This window comes from Chlorocebus sabaeus, chromosome 11 (genome assembly GCF_047675955.1).
Source record: "Chlorocebus sabaeus isolate Y175 chromosome 11, mChlSab1.0.hap1, whole genome shotgun sequence".
Lineage (NCBI taxonomy): Eukaryota > Metazoa > Chordata > Mammalia > Primates > Cercopithecidae > Chlorocebus > Chlorocebus sabaeus.
The window spans coordinates 8,787,731-8,805,280 of record NC_132914.1 but is presented as its reverse complement, the minus strand read 5'-3'; the positions used below and the strand labels follow the sequence as shown (position 1 = coordinate 8,805,280).

Sequence of the window (17,550 nt, the reverse complement as noted above, 5' to 3'; positions counted from 1 at the left end):
TCAATATTTTAAAAATTACAAACTCTTAAATGTTAGATTCATATTTTAGTTTGACTTCAATATGGAGCATACAGTGATGTTATATAAATGCAGATGCTTTTAAAATGCTGGTCTAATTCTGAGAATGATTAAATTCTTTCTTAATTTGAAAAGTTATGCTCTTAATTACAATTAAATTATAAGAATGATTTATTCTGGTGAGGACTGACCATTGACTTTCTTATTCAGCAAAGTGATTATCATTGCCATTACCTTTCAGAATTACATTACAGGAAAAAAGAGATTGAACTCTTCAAACCGATCCAAAAGTAAAGCCTTTTAAAAAATTTCATCCTTGGAAATAATTCATAACTAACAGGTGTGGTCTCCAACCTCTGGAAGACCCTAAAATAATTACAGATGCACCCTGGGATTTCCTAGAATTTGTGCTGGACTGGCTCCCAAAACTACTCATCATTGTCATCCAAAAAAAGCAGTGAGCAGCTGGAAGTTCTTGGTACTGGGCTAAATAAATCTAAAGAAAATTAGAACAAACATGATCTATGTTGTTTTAATAATCATAACTAGGAAGCAACTTGGATACAGATACACATAAATTTATCCATTCTGTCATTCACTAATTCATACACTCATATTTGCTAAGCAAATACTTTGTCAAGTACACCATTATGAGTATCCAATGTTGACCAGAATGGAGCTGGTCGTAAGGTCTTTTGATGTGATGTTAAATTATTTTTTACTATCAACATTTCTGTTGTAAGACAGTATCATCACTTATTAAGTTTAAGTCAACAAAGAATTATAATCTAATTGCTGACAGCAATCATTTTTAAGCAATTATTGATTTGATCATAAAAACAAATGCCACTCTGTTCCTAGCATGGAGGAAGTTAAAGCTTTCACAACCGTTGGAAGGGCTGAAGGAGGGAAACTCAGAGAAGCTCCGTTGAAGATCTCAGACTCCAGTCCCCAAGACAGTGGTTCTCAGGAGTTCTCCTGAAGCCATTGGAGCCACAAGATCTTTCGGAAGTTCTCAGCAATTCAGGGCTGGATTGAGGTTTTGTGACACTTAAAACTCATACAATTTAGAGAGCCCTTTTTGAGATAAAGTTATGAATACTAAATTGCTATGAATACTAAATTGCTAGGACTGCTCCTAGAGTCTTAGAAAGGATCGGCACAAGATAGGAGCCCTGAAATTTAAACTTCATTAGCTTTACTTCTGTACCTGCTATCTCAGTCAGCACCACAGATGCAGTAAGTCCTCAAGAAGTTCATCTGGAAGCAACTTCGATGCCCATGCATCTTTCTGGAACTGACTCTGGAATATAATGGTCTCCTCCTCTTCTTCCTTCTAAACTTTGAGCGAAAGCCTCTCATTTGCAGATTCCAACTTGGAAATACACAGGCCAGGAGGGAGATTCTGGGAAATGTAGTCTCTGCGTTTGAAGAAGCTAAGGTTGATGCTAAATTGAGAAGAGACTAGCATATCACCCTAAGGAAGAAAATGCAATTAATTGACTAAGGAGATTGAGGAGAATTCAAGTTATTCAAGGGACTGGAGCTTAAAGTAAGGAAGCATTGTATATTAGCATATTTGAAACTGGAAAACAGTGAAGTATTAATCTAAACTTAATTAATACAAAAAAGAACATGAGGGAAATGATCAGTTTGGAACAGAAGAGTTCAAGAATAAGAGAGTAAGGTATTTCAGGATGTCTCCAGCAATGTTCAGGGGGAGAGTGGACCTTGGTTATCATGCTCTGTTTGGCACTCAGTAATAGTGCATTCAGCACATTTATTAATCATTCCAATTCGGTGTTGAGAACATCATGCAAAACAGGACAGGAATGCCCCTGTATTGATGAATTTATGGTATAGACCCACACTGTCCCAATGGAAATATAAATTGAGCCCCAAGTGTGAACCAAATATTTAATTTTAAATTTTCAAGCAGCCACAATAAAACAGTGAAAAACAGATGAAATTAATTTTAATAGATTTTACCTAACCCAATCAATATAAAATATATATTATTTCCACATTTAATCAAGAGTAAAACTATGAATGATGTATTCTACATTCCTCTTTTTTTTGGTGCTGTCTTCAAAGTGTGTATCTTACACTTTTAAGACATCTTAATTTGAACTCACATTTAAAGAGTTCAGTGTGGCTGATGACTACCATATTGAGTAGCACAAGCCTTCTAGTCAATTAGAAGTTTAGCCTGAATAATTCTTCAGGATTCCATTGGGAAAAAGTCCTGGTCCTGAAAGGTGGACCATACATTAGTCTGTGGTTACCCATCAGGATAATGCTACCTGTTGGGCTGGTTTGAGCTTCCTTTGTGACATATAATAGCCAAAGAATTGGATATTATATCCAAACATGTAATTGGATATTATATCCAAACATATAATATCCAAACATGTATCATAGTGCTGTAATTCTGAATATAATGATGTCACTGATAATCTCTAGGGTATGTAAGCAAAGTGAATTTACAATATCCATTCCATGTCACCACTGCCTTTATAGACTATGCTTCTTATTTAACTTTCACATATATTGGCCTACCATAATGAAGATGTATTATAGGATTTCTTCCTTTTCATTAAGAGAACTAAGAATATGGTGGGGAATTGGCTGTGACTTTACTCTCCCCTATGGAAAGCTGGATTTAGAGTTCAGAAAATGTTGCACCTGTAGACCTGAAATTAAGCAGGAGAAAAAAAAAGCAATTACTGAGAGGTTTTAAAAAACCTGATTATTTGAACATATATTGATTTTATATAAAAGTTCCAGCTTCTAAGTGACTTTGTTGCATTTGTTTTGCTTTTACTTATTTTCTCAACTATTTAGATGTGTTCTTAGTGTTTATTTAAAGACTAGCAGATGGATACAGTTTTGGTGGAAGAACTTGAAAAGATTATCCGATAAATTCGAACTAGAAAGAAATTTATGCATTTCAACCCCACTCATTTTAGAAACAAGGAATTGCAGTTCAGAGATTAACCGACTTTCTCAAACTAATTTATGTATTTGGTGGCGAAGCTAGAACCAAAACCCGAGTCTCCTCAAACCCAACTGAGCGCCCTTGCCACCATAAAATTCGGATTGACAAAATGTCCATGCTCTATCGTTGAGTCCCCTCAAAAACAGAGCAAGGCAGCACTTTGGGAGGCCAAGGCGGGTGGATCGCTTGAGCCCAGGAGTTTAGGACCAGCCTGGACAACATAGCAAAACCCCGTTTCTACAAAACCAACCAACCAAACAAAAACTGACAAAAATTAGCTGTGCTGGACATGATGGCACATGCCTGTAGTTCCAGCTACTCAGGGCTACTCAGGAGACTGAAGAGGGAGGATCACTTGAGCCTGGAAGGTTGAGGCTAGAGTGAATCTTGATCATGCCACTGTGCTCTAGCCTGGGTGACAGAGTGAGATCCTGTCTTAAGAAAACAAAGAAAAGAAATAAAGCAAGGCTGTCTGGCCACAGAAGATAATGTTCAGATCTTTCCAATTAGGTCCTCTGGAGAGGAAACCAAACAGCTGTGTGCAATTTTATTTGAAGCATTTTGAAACTTTCTGAAGCAATGAATACAATATATTCTCTTCTTCCTAAAAAAGTTTTATTCTGTCTCTTTTTGCAGTACTATTTTTCTCTTTTTTTTCTGTTTTAATCTACTTTCTTTATTCTTTTAACTTTCTTTGTCACCTCACTTTATGTCCGTACTTGTTTAGGAATTAAATCTCAGAGACTATCAAATCTAGATCATTGTCTAGAAGATATAGAGTCTTTTATTTCTTGGTAGATATGATAATTCTTAAAAATGCACTCTCAAACAGCAAACAGGAAAATGCACTCTCAAACAGCAAACAGGGAGGAAAATCATCCAATGTGTCTCTTCTTCAGTTTTTGCTCTTCAAAATTCTTCCTTCTCTTCTCCTTAAATTGAACTCTTCCTTTTAGTCAGACTTTCATTTGATCTCTTTAGCATCCCTAGTGGCTCACCATAATGATCTATTTAATACTCATTTTTTGGAGACATGTTTAATTGGATTTTGATGTTCCTTTAACATGGAAACTTTGGAGTAGAAACTGAGAATGAGAAAATTTGGGAGAAAGAAAACTGGCTCCTAAGAAAATTCCAAGAGAGATTTGTTAAAATTCCAATCCGAGTTTTAACTTCCAAATGAATATATATATATATATTCAAAAAATAAATACACGTGCACATGCACACACACACACACATGACCACAAAATAGTAGTATTTGTTAATGTAGATCTGAATATGTATTTATTTTGACATTATGGAGTAAATATAAACAAGAAGTATAATATCTGCTTCTCCAAGGATTTAGATCTCCAGAAATCTTACTGCACTGTGAGCAAAATATTTCTAGTTTTTTATTTCCTTTTATTCTGCTTTTGCCAAATCCCTTGCATCCATCACTATTGGTCTTTTAGTAAGCATGGGATGGTAGGGAGGAGAATTTAAGCACAGACGAGTATTATGACGGGATACCTATTAGTTTGTTTGGGGTGCTACAGAAAAATACCATAGACTGGGTAGTTTCTAAACAACAGAAATGTATTGCTTACAGTTTTGGAGGTGGGGAAATCGGAGATCATGGCACCATCAGATTTGGTGTCTGGCGAGGGCCTGTTCTTCATAGATGTTGCCTTCAGTGGGTCCTTACATGGTGGAAGGACAAAAAGGCTAACAAGCTCCCTCGGGTCTCTTTTATTAGGGTGCTAATCCTATTGGTGAGGGCCTGTGCTCATGACCTAAATGTCCCCAAAAGGCCCCATCTCCTAATGCCATCACCTTGGTGATTAGGCTTCAACGTGTGAATTGTGGAGAGACACAAACATTCAGACCATGGAACCTGTGTCTTGACTAGCATGTATTTTACTACCATTTCCAATTACAGATCAGCTTGTTGCCAATTTCCAGAAACGCATCAACCTAGTGATATTTTACTTTAAATCATAAAATATATATTTTAAAGTAGTTTTAGTAAAATAATTTTTATTCTCTTGGTATTCTTTTTTTGCAGCCTACACTGATTTGCAACATTAACTCTTAAGCCAGCTTTTTCTTCTCTTTGACTTTTTATTAAATTTAAGATGAAAAAGAGTAATCAATAATAGAATGGTCTTATTGATAAAGACAGATCAATTTTAGAGTTTTTCAAGATAAATGTTTTAGCGTTTAAAGCTATACCACTCTAGAAGTACCCACAGTGAAATTTTACATGGAAAATTAAGAAACAAAACTAGGAGTCTTGAAATATCAAAGGGATAAACTTAAATTCAAGTAGGTTAATTTGTAAAAACAAGATTGCAAGAATCAACTGGAATGGTTTGGTTTGTTTTCTGAGGGGGTTACTTTTTTTGTTGTTGGTGAGTTGAGTGATGATTTATATACATTTATTATTATTATTTTGGGGGCCATCCTAAAAAAGGACCCACTAAGCTAAAAACCTGTATTTTAGAATAGAAGGCAATATTAAAAAGTATGTTCCAGTAAGGACATATACTGTTTGGCTGTGGCTACTCCCATTCTCCTGTATGTCGATTTCATGAATTTCTTTTCAAATTCAGGATTCATAACCTATAACTACTATGAAATACAAAATATTTCCCTAAAATATGGAAGCTGACATCTAAAAGGACCCATTACGCATATTGGGGCCTAAGAAAATAGAAGAATGCCATTTTATTTGAATTGCACTGATGTGTATAACTAGCTTTTTTAATGTGTCTAATAAGTGTAAAACAGAAGAACACAAGTTAAATTGTACCAAGAAGGAACTTGGTTTGGTAGCATCAAAATGTGAGGGGTGAGAAATTCCATCATGTGACAAAATGACTTTGAGGTGTCCCTTTGAGGTAATCTTTGTGGGCAGGGAGTTGGTTAATGGTTGGATGTAGTCTGGGCTGTTTGTGAAAAGGTCATTAAAATATACTCAATTAGGACTTGACTGTCCGGATTTGACAGGAGTAGGAATCTGCTGTGGAGGGTTATCCACACTCCATTCCATCACTCAACCCTTCTTTATAGATTAGGAAATAAGATTCACTATGAAGACTCAACAGGTATAACTGGGCACACCTCATCCTTGGTTTCTGATCTCAGTGTATCCTGGTCCTTCAAGATTAGTTGGCACTTTCCTGACCTTTATTAGGGCTGAAACTCTTAAGCAAGCTGTACATACCTGCAGAAATAGGCCACAGTACTCTTTGAGTTAGAAGTCTGTCGAGAAAATGCTGGATTGGGGTTACTGAAGCCTTTTGCTCCAGATGGGGACCAACCCCTGTTGAGAGTAAATTTGGTAATCAGAGGATCCCTCTCATTTCCTGCAAACAAAAACTGGAAAGAAGAGACAAAAATATCTTATGAGTAGAGACTCTTATAATTTCATTTGACCTTAACTCTCAGTCCAGTTCATTTTTCTTTTTTACTTTTCTATTTTCTTTACAGACAGGGTCTCGCTCTGTCACCCAGGCTGGAGTGCAGTGGCACCACCATAACTCGCTGCAAACTGTATTTTCCAGGCTTAAGAGATCCTGCCTCTCCTGCTTCAGCCTCCGGAGTAGCTGGGAATACAGCTCTGTCGCTATTGTTCCTCAAACTCCTGGCCTCAAGTAATCTTCCTACCTCACCTGCCTCAGCCTCCCAAACTGCTGGGATTACAGGCTTGAGCCACCACACGTGGCCAGTTCATTTTTTTAATCCATCAACTTCTCAGGCCTTTCTCTGGTTTGCTGTATTCTGTGGTTTTGAGGGTGGGATAATTACTTGAATATGAACAGGAAGCACTCTTCGTCTGGTACTTACCATGGTCTATGTACTAAACAGGGACCTTGTATTTATCATTTCTAACCTTTACACCAGCTCAGTAAGTTTGGTGTTATTGTAATTTTATAGGTAAGGAAACCAAAACTCAGAATGGTTACTCAATTTGCTTATGATCATAAAGATAGTAGGTCATAAAATAGGGATTCAAACTGATTCATCAGGGTCCAAAGTCAGGACCATCTCCTCAGCTCTACACTGACATTCATTTCTCTTGTCCTTATCCATGCAGATTATGTGGGACTATCAGCTCTGGACAGTAATTAAGTACACGTTCAGAGAGGCAAGTTTGTTTAAATATTATAGGGGAAATTACATCATTATATGTTTACCTTAATCCTCCTGCCTCCCTCCATCTCTGTCAAGCTCCGAGGCTCAGAAATATGGAGGCAAAGAGTGGAGGGGAAAGGATGTATATGCAGTCAGACAAGTGACAAGGCTATGACTGTTTTTCTACTTTTATATACATTGATATTTTATGTGTATATTTTTTTCTTGTTTCTATCTTATATACAAGCTAGAATTAGCATCAATTTCCCCTTCTGCTATGCTACCCCAACTCCAACTCCATTTAAAATTCCAACTTGATTATGTAAATTAAATTGCGTGTTATTCATGTTGCAATAGAAGAGTCAGAGAGAATTCTGACTAACTGGATTTGTTTCGGTGATTTTCTTTTTCCTTATTCTAGGAAGCTAAGTTTTTGGCATTTGGTAGTTTGCAGGACTGAAAGCAGAAGCTGCTTCCAGAAGAACCCCCTCCCCCGCCCTCTTAATTTTGTGAGAATCCAAGCCCACTGAAGAAATTATGCCAGGAAATTCAGAATGGAAGGGGAAAAGAGTTAGTGTCTGAAAGAAGATACGCAAAAGCAGAATTCAAGTTAAGGAGAATCTCAAGCCTGGGGAAAAAACAATAAGCTCATCTATATAACTGGGACTGTGGTTGTTTCCTCTTGTGTTCTCTGGAAGGACTTGGAAATGTGGAGGATATCTTCATAGTAGGCACATTTGAGTAGCACCGTGTTCCTCAAGGTTCTCACTTCTAGCAAAGATTCCCAAGAACACTGTGGTGCAGAGCCACAGAACCACTGGACTTGGGCATTCCTGCAAGTTGGACAGTGTTCATCTCATCAGTAAGTGTGGTCAGAATCTAGATTAAAGACTAAACAGCATGCTGTACTGAAGATGGGATGGGTGTGAAGAGGAGGAGATGGATTTGGGATGGATTCCCCCAAATAAAGTTAATTTTAAGTGAAAGAAAATAATGTAGGCTGATTTTTTTTTTTTTGTCTCCAACATCCATTCTTTACCTTTTTTTCTCCCTGCTCTGTGCCCCAGAGAATTAACCACTTTGAACAGCTTCTACAGACTTCTTTGCTCTGGCTTCCAGTTGGGTCCAATCACTGGAGGGCACTGCAGAAGAAGAGAAGAGAATGAATTGGGATATTTATTTCCAAGGATCCCTCCCTATAGTTTGATGGAGTCCCTTTCCTGAAGGCAGCAAATCCTGTCTGGGGGCCCTGTCTAGTCTGGGTTGGGTTCTGGAAACGATTTCCTCTCTTTGCACTCTCAAACCCTAGGATCGTTAAGTGTCCCTGTTGTTAGCCCTGAGGGTGCTTCATCATTCCTGGTTGATCTCCCCTAATCCTCCCTACACACTTTAGGGTATTTTTTTGGTTAAAACTCTCAATTACTTGCCTTTTATCATGCTTTTTCCTGCCAGGGCCCTGACTGATACATTATATGACTTTTTTTCACCACACACGAATATGTGGGCTATGATTCATATCTCTATTATGTGCCTTCCCCCCGGCTCCCCTGCCGCTGGAATTACCAAAGTATTTGTGTGGTCCATATCAGAGCCATGGGTAGATTACAACTCTTAGCACTGAAGCCAAATCATTTTGAAATTTTAGCACCGAAAGTCCCACATCCTGGGAAATGCCTTAGTCCCAGACAAACTGGATGACTGGTCAGCCTAGCTGTGACTCTGGTGTAGATTTGGGTGTGCACTTTCACAAGTCCCCAGTGATATGTGACTAGAGTACTATGGTGAGACTGTTTGAAAGTTACTACACAATTACACATATAAGATTGTCCAGCAGAAGATAAAGAAATTAAATTAGGGTAAATATAATCCACTTTAGTGTTTAGCAATTACCTGGAGAGTACTTTTTGGGGGGTATGACTATAAGACCATCATTTCAGAATGGATTGTTAAAAATTAAACTTCTGCTTGAAGATGGTGGAGTCATGTTGTCAGAATCCTGGGCACAAGGCAAACATCATTTCCCCAAACCTGGACATGCCATCTGACACATGGTTTAACATGATGGGACAGATGACAGAACCTGGAAAAGGGCACTTAGATTAAGCTGGAGATGATTACCTACCAGAAATTCAAAGTGTTTTTAGGAGACACAATTTCCATCCCAAGAGAAAAGACATTTCTGTCTTGATTAAGGCTCAATAATGAGGTGTCAGGTAGCTGAGAAACGAAGAGGACCTCTGGAACGCCTGAGGGTGTCAACCTCAGGAAGCCACTAGTGCTCTCAAGTCATGTGTTTCTGAGACTAGTTCAAGGTACTTGACAGATGGTTCTGGGTACTTAAAACCAGAGAAGATTGTAGGTAGACATCCCAAATGTTGCCAGAAGGCTCGGGAAAGCTGACTATATTCATAGTAAGGTTAACTGGCCCATTCAGCCCTGGTATGGGCAGGAGCAAAGCTGAGCATCCTTCTCTCTGCAAAGCCTAATCTGACTATACCCAATCCCTTTGCCAAACTTCTCTCAACTGGTGAAGCTGGTAAAAGAAACTGTTTCCTTCCATAGCAGGAGACAGGGTGCAGGCAAACAGATCCTTTTCTATGGGCCCATGAGAGAGTTGATGGGGAATTAAGGTGGCAATTAAAATCTCTGAATGCTACTTTTCAAAGTTTTAGGTAACTGGGGCCCCTGGATATCCACACTGGATACCCTTTTCTCATTCTCACCAGGGAATCGGCTTCTGTGAATGTTTGGCTGCTGGTACCCCCACTGAATTGCAATAGACTTTAACCTGCCGCCAATGTGGTGGCCTGAGGCACCTGGAGAGAGCCTGGGACCTGAAAAAGACTGGCCCCATAGCAACACCAGCTCTACCAGTATCATTTTGAAATTTTAGCACCGAAAGTCCCACATCCTGGGAAATGCCTTAGTCCCAGGCAAACTGGATGACTGGATAAAGGAAATTTGAAGTCATATGTCCTGGGTTTCAATTTTACAAGCTGTGCAACTTTGGACAAATTTCCATTTCTTTTCTTCAGTATCTTCATCAGTAAAAGGCAATGATAATAATAGTACCTCTTGCCAAGCATGGTGCCTTATGCCTGTAATTTCAATACTTTGGGAGGCTGAGGTGGGAGGATCGCTTGAGGCCAGGAAATTTGAGAGCAGCCCAGGCAACATCATGGGACCTTGATCCTACAAAATTAAAAAGAAAAGAAATCAGCTGTGCAGTGGTGCACGTCTGTAGTCCTAGCTACTCAGGAGGCTGAGGCGGGAAGATCACTTGAACCTAGGAGTTCAAGGCTGCAGTGAGCTTTGGTGGCACCACTATACTGCAGTATAGGTGACAGAGCAAGACCCCAGCTCTTAAAAAATAATAATTATAAGGTTGTTGTGATGATTAAATGAGACAAAGTGCATAAAGTTCTTAGAATAATACTTGTCACAACCAAAATACCCAGTGAGTGTGTGCTTACCCTCATCATCAGAAGGGACACATGTGTAAGATAGCTGTTTACAGTTTAGGGGTGTGCAATCACCCTTCTTTTATTGTGCTTTTGAGGAAAATTTACGTGCTCACAACTAACCACACAGTAAGTGCTTTGATGAAAAAGCTGAGTGTGTTTTGGGGTTCTTTAGGAGAGGGAGTTCCAGTGGGGCCACTCTTGTCTCAGTAGAGGTCACATGCAATTGACACCTCTTTTGCTTGACTCACTTTGAGTCACAGCTCTGCACACTGTGCTCAGGAACTGGGAAAAGCTAACCAGCTCTTACTAGGTACTTTCTCTGTAACAGAGAACTGGTTGTGCTTGGGAAAGATTTTTAGACAATAATAAACTGGAAATTTGAAACAGGAAAGTACAGTCTAAACCTTCACCTGGTAATGGATGAAAAGCAAGGAGAGTGGCACCACCCTCTCATTCTTCCCCAAACATGGATGGATGTGAGCAGGGGACTATGACCCAAGGGTCAGGGAGAAAGGAGAAATGGAATAGCTTCAAGGATGAAGAGGCTTGACTGAAGATTTGGTTTGAATGAGCAATTCATGGCTTCCCACCAATAGAAAAACCTCATATCTCCGTTTAAGCCCCACATGGCTACTCCATTATCTGAGACTCCAAGTTCTGTGAGGCTAATATAGACTCTGAGTAGCCCTGTCAATGAGTGGATTTGGAACTGTCCTGGAAGAGAGAAAATTTTCCAAGAAGACTCAGTTTCTGAAAGGCACAGGCAAGAAATGTCCCCTGTGCTCAGCTCACATATTCAGCTCTTGAGGAATTCAGGGAACTTATCGCCCCTCCATTCAGCCACTGATTTTTCTGAAGCTTCCTGTCCTTGAAACATCTTTCATTCAGGCTAAAAAAATGGTTTCTTTTTGTATGCTGTAAAGAGGAAAACAAAATAGGTGTAAGTTTTCTTTACAGAGATAAATTAATTGATTATGGAAATGAGGTAGAACAATATTGAAATATAATATTAAATTATACCTTTTTGTCAGCCTATTTGAGTGGCAGGTTGGATTTGATTTAATTTCATTTAAAGAAAATAATTTGACAATTCATGGATATCTCATTTTGTGAAGACTCATGTCCTCATTATTTTCTCGAAACCTTCTTGAAACCATATAAAGTTCTGTAATAAGTGTAGATATCTTGATGACAGTTAATTTAGTATCTATCACGTGTTAAACCCCACACTACAGAGCTAATTCTAACTAGTTAATATGTACACTCAGCCAGTTGATCACAAGAAGATTAGTTTACAGGCCATGAGCCATCAGTGGAACTCCAAAAATGTGCCTTTCTTATGTGCATATCTTAACTAAGAGATAGGTATTAACAGTGTCCACTGTCTCAAGGCCAATTTCCTATTACTTCCTTTTGCCTCTACAGTGTCTCCGGGGAAATACTTTCTTTTACCGTTTTAAAATTTTTTTCATTCGATCTTTTAAAAAGAGGGAGGGATATGCGCTATTGTGAAAAGCTTAAAAAGTAGAGTTTGGCTGGGCATGGTGGCTCACACCTGTAATCCCAGCACTTTGGGAGGCCAACGTGGGCGGATCATGAGGTCAGCAGTTTGAGACCAGTCTGGCCAACATGGTGAAACCCCATCTCTACTAAAAATACAAAATTAGCTGGGCGTGGTAGCACACGCCTGTAATCCCAGCTACTCGGGAGGCTGAGGCAGAAGAATCGCTTGAACACAGGAGGCAGAGGTTGCAGTGAGACGAGATTGCGCCACTGCACTCCAGCCTGGGTGACAGAGAGAGACTCTGTCTCAAAAAAAAAAAAGTAAAGAGTTTATAAAAAGTGAAAATCTCCCTTTCAAAGCCTTTTCTCCAAATCCCGCTCACCAGAGATAACCACTATTAAAAGTTTGTTTTACATAATTAGGTACAGTAATGACTTACATAATTAGGTAGAGTAATGAAAATATAGAAGGCTAGAGAGTCATGGTGATTAAAAAAATAAATAAATGGAGAGAAGAGAGGAATCTTGCTTAAGAACAAAACGCTGAGTAACCGCTGACTGGCGAATGTGAAAGGCAAACTGAGTTGTAAATCAGCATTCAGCAGCCATCGTGGCACTAACTGGATCAAGGTAAGATTCATCAATTTACACTAAATCAAGGAAGAAAATTTGATGAGGAGCAGGGCATCTCCATGGGTTCAAAGTATCCCCACAAATTTCTCATTAGTTGGAAGAGAAAAAATAGTAATTATGTAGTGGAGAAACTGAAGAACACCTTGATTAGGTAGGTGATCAAAATTAATACCATCAATGAGTGGTACATGGACATCGTGTGTCTCTAGATGAGGTATCCTGTGAGGATACAACATCACCTACGTAGGATTCCAGCTGTAAATGCATAACCTGAATTTAATAGTGAGGAAATAGTAAACAAAACCCAAATGAGGAATGCTGTATTAACACGAAGTGGGTCTATATTCTTCAAAAATGTCAATGTTATTAAAGAAAAAAAAGCTGAAAATGTAGTCAAGATTAGAGGAGGCTAAAAAGGCATGACAACTAAATGCAGTAGTAAATTGGATCTGTGAGCTGGAAGATGAAAAAAATCTATAAAAGATATTATTGGGTCAACTGACAAAACTGGAATTCAGATAGTAGATTAAAGCATTATGTTTAACACTGTGATATAATGTGGAATTTATTTAAGTTGACACCTGTTCTGTAGTTATGTAAGAGACGATTATGATTGTTAGGAAATACATCCTGAAAAGTTTCGGGTAAAGGACCACAATTTATGTAACTTACCCTCAAATGGTTCAGGCAAAAAAAGAGATAATAAAGCAAATGGTGTAAAATTTTAATAAGTGAATCTGTGTAAAAGGCAAGTATGTGGATTATTTTTGTACTCCTCTTCTACTTCCAACTTTTCTGTACATTTGAAATTACTGGAAAATGTAAATATTCTAAAAGCATTTTTTTAACCTTTCAGGATTTTTCTACATTTACAATGTTTGTGTGTGTGTGTATGTGTGTGTATATATATGGATACCATATATTCAAATGCATTTTCTGTCATTATAAATCAAGTTTACTTTAACAATTTATTAATCTACCAATTGCTATGAGAAAACCACAGAACTGGGCACTGAAGAGGAGTTGGAGTGGTTCTCAGTGGTACACCAAGAAGCCTAAGGCCTCAAAGCAGAGAGTATGACATCTTTGTCATTGGTTACGGTTCCTGTGGTCACCTGGCAGGTTGGGGAACAGAGCGAAATAAGGGTGAAGGGCATAATGTGAACATCTTACTATGTCTAAACACCCAAATCAAAATATAAAACACATTAAATAGGCCTGGCGCGGTGGCTCAAGCCTGTAATCCCAGCACTTTGGGAGGCCGAGACGGGCGGATCACGAGGTCAGGAGATCGAGACCATCCTGGTTAACATGGTGAAACCCCGTCTCTACTAAAAAATACAAAAAACTAGCTGGGCGAGGTGGCGGGCGCCTGTAGTCCCAGCTACTCGGGAGGCTGAGGCAGGAGAATGGCGTGAACCCGGGAGGCGGAGCTTGCAGTGAGCTGAGATCCGGCCACTGCACTCCAGCCTGGGTGACAGAGCGAGACTCCGTCTCAAAAAAAAAAAAAAAAACACATTAAATATATGAGATAAATATGGACCATTATACATTTGGCATATTTTTCACTTATTCATCTTAATATATGTCAGATTTATAATCCATGCAACATCTAGCATATTGTGGAGATTTAATAGAATTTTAAGATAACTAAGAAAATAAATTATTTTATTAGATTCTGTTGGTCAATCACAATGCTTATGACCAAAAGGCAAAAGAGACATTAGTTATCAAAAGACTCTGCTATTGATTGTGAGCCCTTCAGAATATAACTTGCTAAATTTAAGGCCTTTTTTCCTCTCATTATTTTTTGAAATAGGGTTTCGCTCTGTTGGTGTGTAGTGGTGCAAACAAGGCTCATTGCAGCCTCGATTTCCTGGGCTCAAGGGATCCTTCTGCCTCAGCTTCCTGAGTAGCTGGGAACACAAGTGTGCACCATCACACCTGGCTATTTTTTAAATATTTTGTAGAGATGGAGTCTTGCCATGTTGCCCAGGCTAGACTTTAGCTTCTGGGCTCAAGGGATCTTCCTGCCTCGAGCTCCTAAAGTGCTGGGATTACAGGTGTGAGCCACCACACTTGACCTTCTTTTCCCTATCTTTAAAAGGCCATAATAATGCTGATTTCTCAGCAGCTCTCTGGGGAGTAACTTGTAAACAATGTCTAAAGGCTTCAATAACTTATGAGTGCCTTATAAAGCTAAGTTAATACTGACAGGTGTTATGGGCTGAGTGTTTGTTTCCCTTCCTCCCCAAATTTCTTATGTTGAAGCCCTAACCATCAATGTGATAGTATTTGGAGGTATGGCCTTCTGGAAGGAATTAGGTTCAGAGGAAGTTATGAGAATGGGGCCACCATGATGAAATTAGCATCTTTATAAGAAAAGGAAAAGACCAGAACCCTCCCTCTCCCTGCCTTGTGAGGACTCAGCGAGAAGGCAGCCATCTGCAAGCCAGGAAGAGAGCCCTTATTGGGGTACCAAGTGGGGTGGTACCTCAATCTTGGATTTCCCAGATTCTAGAACTGTGAGAAATAAACTCTTGTTCTTTAAGGCACCCAGTTTATATTTGTTATGGCAGCCTGAGCTGACTAAGACAACCGGGTATCTCAAGTCACATACAACTCTGTAGTTTCAGATGGTAAAGAGTGGAGTGAGTGGGAGGTCTCAAGACCGGCTGGAGGCAGTCATGAGCTTTAAGAAATATTGCATGTGAACATTGTGACAGTAAAGATATAGACATTACTGTTATTTATTTGGGGATATAATTCTAGGAGCAATACAATATGTACCAAACAGAATCAAATGAATAATGTAGCAATTTTTTTTTTTTTTTTTTTTTTTTTTGAGACGGAGTCTTGCTCTGCATCCCGGGCTGGACTGCAGTGGCCGGATCTCAGCTCACTGCAAGCTCCGCCTCCCGGGTTTACGCCATTCTCCTGCCTCAGCCTCCGGAGTAGCTGGGACTACAGGCGCCCGCCACCTCGCCCGGTTAGTTTTTTGTATTTTTAGTAGAGACGGGGTTTCACCGTGTTAGCCAGGATGGTCTTGATCTCCTGACCTCGTGATCCGCCCGTCTCGGCCTCCCAAAGTGCTGGGATTACAGGCTTGAGCCACCGCGCCCGGCCGTGCAAAATTTTGAAACACTTACCAAAAGGTAAGGTTCTTACAGAGCCCAGGAAGGTTATTTCAGGTCCTCACCTAAAACTCTAGTTAACTTGGCTTGTTTGTTATCACTCCTCTGAATGATACAAAGCAAAAAGGTAACCGAATTCCCCACGCTTGACTCATCATGCCCTTTCTTTCCCCACCTTCGCTTTTTTTTGGTCTCATTTTGAGACAGTCTTGCTTGTCACCTAGGCTGGAGTATAGTGGCCTGGTTACTACTCACTGCAGCCTTGATCTCCTGGGCTCAAGCAGTCCTCCCACCCCAGCTTCCTGAGTAGCTGGGACTACAGCCGTGCATCACCACACCCTGCTATGATTTTTTTTTTTGTAGAGACAAGTTGTCGCTTTGTTGCCCAGACTAATCTCAGACTCCTGGCCTCAAGCAATCCTCCTGCTTTGGCCTCCCTGCTGGAATGGCAGGTCTCTTTCCCCTTTTATCATTTTTTCCTCTCTTTTCCAGGCTCAAGCCCTCTCTTCAGCAACAGTAGCATCTTGTTACCCTTATCTTACATATATACAGAAGGCTGTCACCAATGAGAACTAATTTGAGTTATTCACATGGAAACCTCATCTACTGTAAAATATATGCCACAAGTAGACTGAAATTCTAACAAATAGAAACTTACACATTTTAGTTAGTGTGCTTTTGGTAAAGAGATTTTATATCTTGTGAAAACTTCAATGGGTTAACAGTGGTTGCCTAGACTGTTTCATTAAGAAGAGCTCGGCGGGGCGCGGTGGCTCAAGCCTGTAATCCCAGCACTTTGGGAGGCGGAGACGGGCGGATCACGAGGTCAGGAGCTCGAGACCATCCTGGCTAACACGGTGAAACCCCGTCTCTACTAAAAATACAAAAAACTAGCCGGGTGAGGTGGCGGGCGCCTGTAGTCCCAGCTACCCGGGAGGCTGAGGCAGGAGAATGGTGTGAACCACTGCACTCCGGCCTGGGCGACAGAGCAAGACTCCGTCTCAAAAAAAAAAAAAAAAAAAAAAAAAAAAAAAGAGCTCTGGAGTCACATCTGAGCTCAGGATGAAGGAGAACCTTGACGGGTTAGTGATGCCAAACATGTCTACACAGGATTAGTCGGGGGATTCCTTGTTCTTGTGTCGGATCTTCCATCTATAGGTAAACATATTGCCTCCTCTACAAATCCTCTTTTTACTCATGTGCTGTCACGGCTTCATATGATTTTACAGGCTGTTTCTTCTGGCTGGAATACCCTTTCTTGTTTGCACACCTGAGAGCTTTCATTATTTTTTCAAGACTGTGTTCACACTTTACCTTTTTTCCAAAGCCTCTCCCAGCTTCTCAAAGCTTCTTTTGACATCACTGGATTGTGAACTTCTGGTTTCTCACCAATCTCTGCAGCACCTGAAGAGGGCCCAGCTAAAAGTGAGCACCAAAAGAATGATAAGGGAGTAAATGTTCACACACAAGAAAAAACACAAACTAGTGGAGGAAAAGAGAAGACAAGCAGTATCTAATATAGGAAGTTAAGCAGGCAAAGAACACAAAAAAGTGACTTGCAGTATTGTAGGTATTTGGAAGCAAAGAAAAATCTGGGGATAAGGCAAAGAAGCATGGAAGAAATGACATTTGAGTGACACTTTGACAAACATAATATTTTGAGAGAGATGGCAAGGAT

General features: G+C 39.7%; 1 protein-coding gene across 8 annotated transcripts in view; it reads left to right on the top strand.

Annotated features, from left to right (window-relative positions):
• Positions 1-17,550, top strand: part of LOC103218594 (uncharacterized) — a 54,124-nt gene that overhangs the window by 2,641 nt on the left and 33,933 nt on the right. For 3 of the 8 annotated variants that reach the window (XR_012094438.1, XM_073020452.1, XM_073020450.1), the window contains one exon: positions 7,560-8,129. The exons of 1 other annotated variant lie outside the window; for it this stretch is intronic. Coding sequence is in view for 3 of the 7 variants with exons in the window: in XM_073020452.1 (XP_072876553.1) it covers positions 7,560-7,668 (109 nt within the window). In the remaining 4 variants the exon portion in view is untranslated. 4 more of the 8 variants (XR_012094439.1, XR_012094440.1, XR_012094437.1 and 1 more) reach the window with 3 other exon arrangements.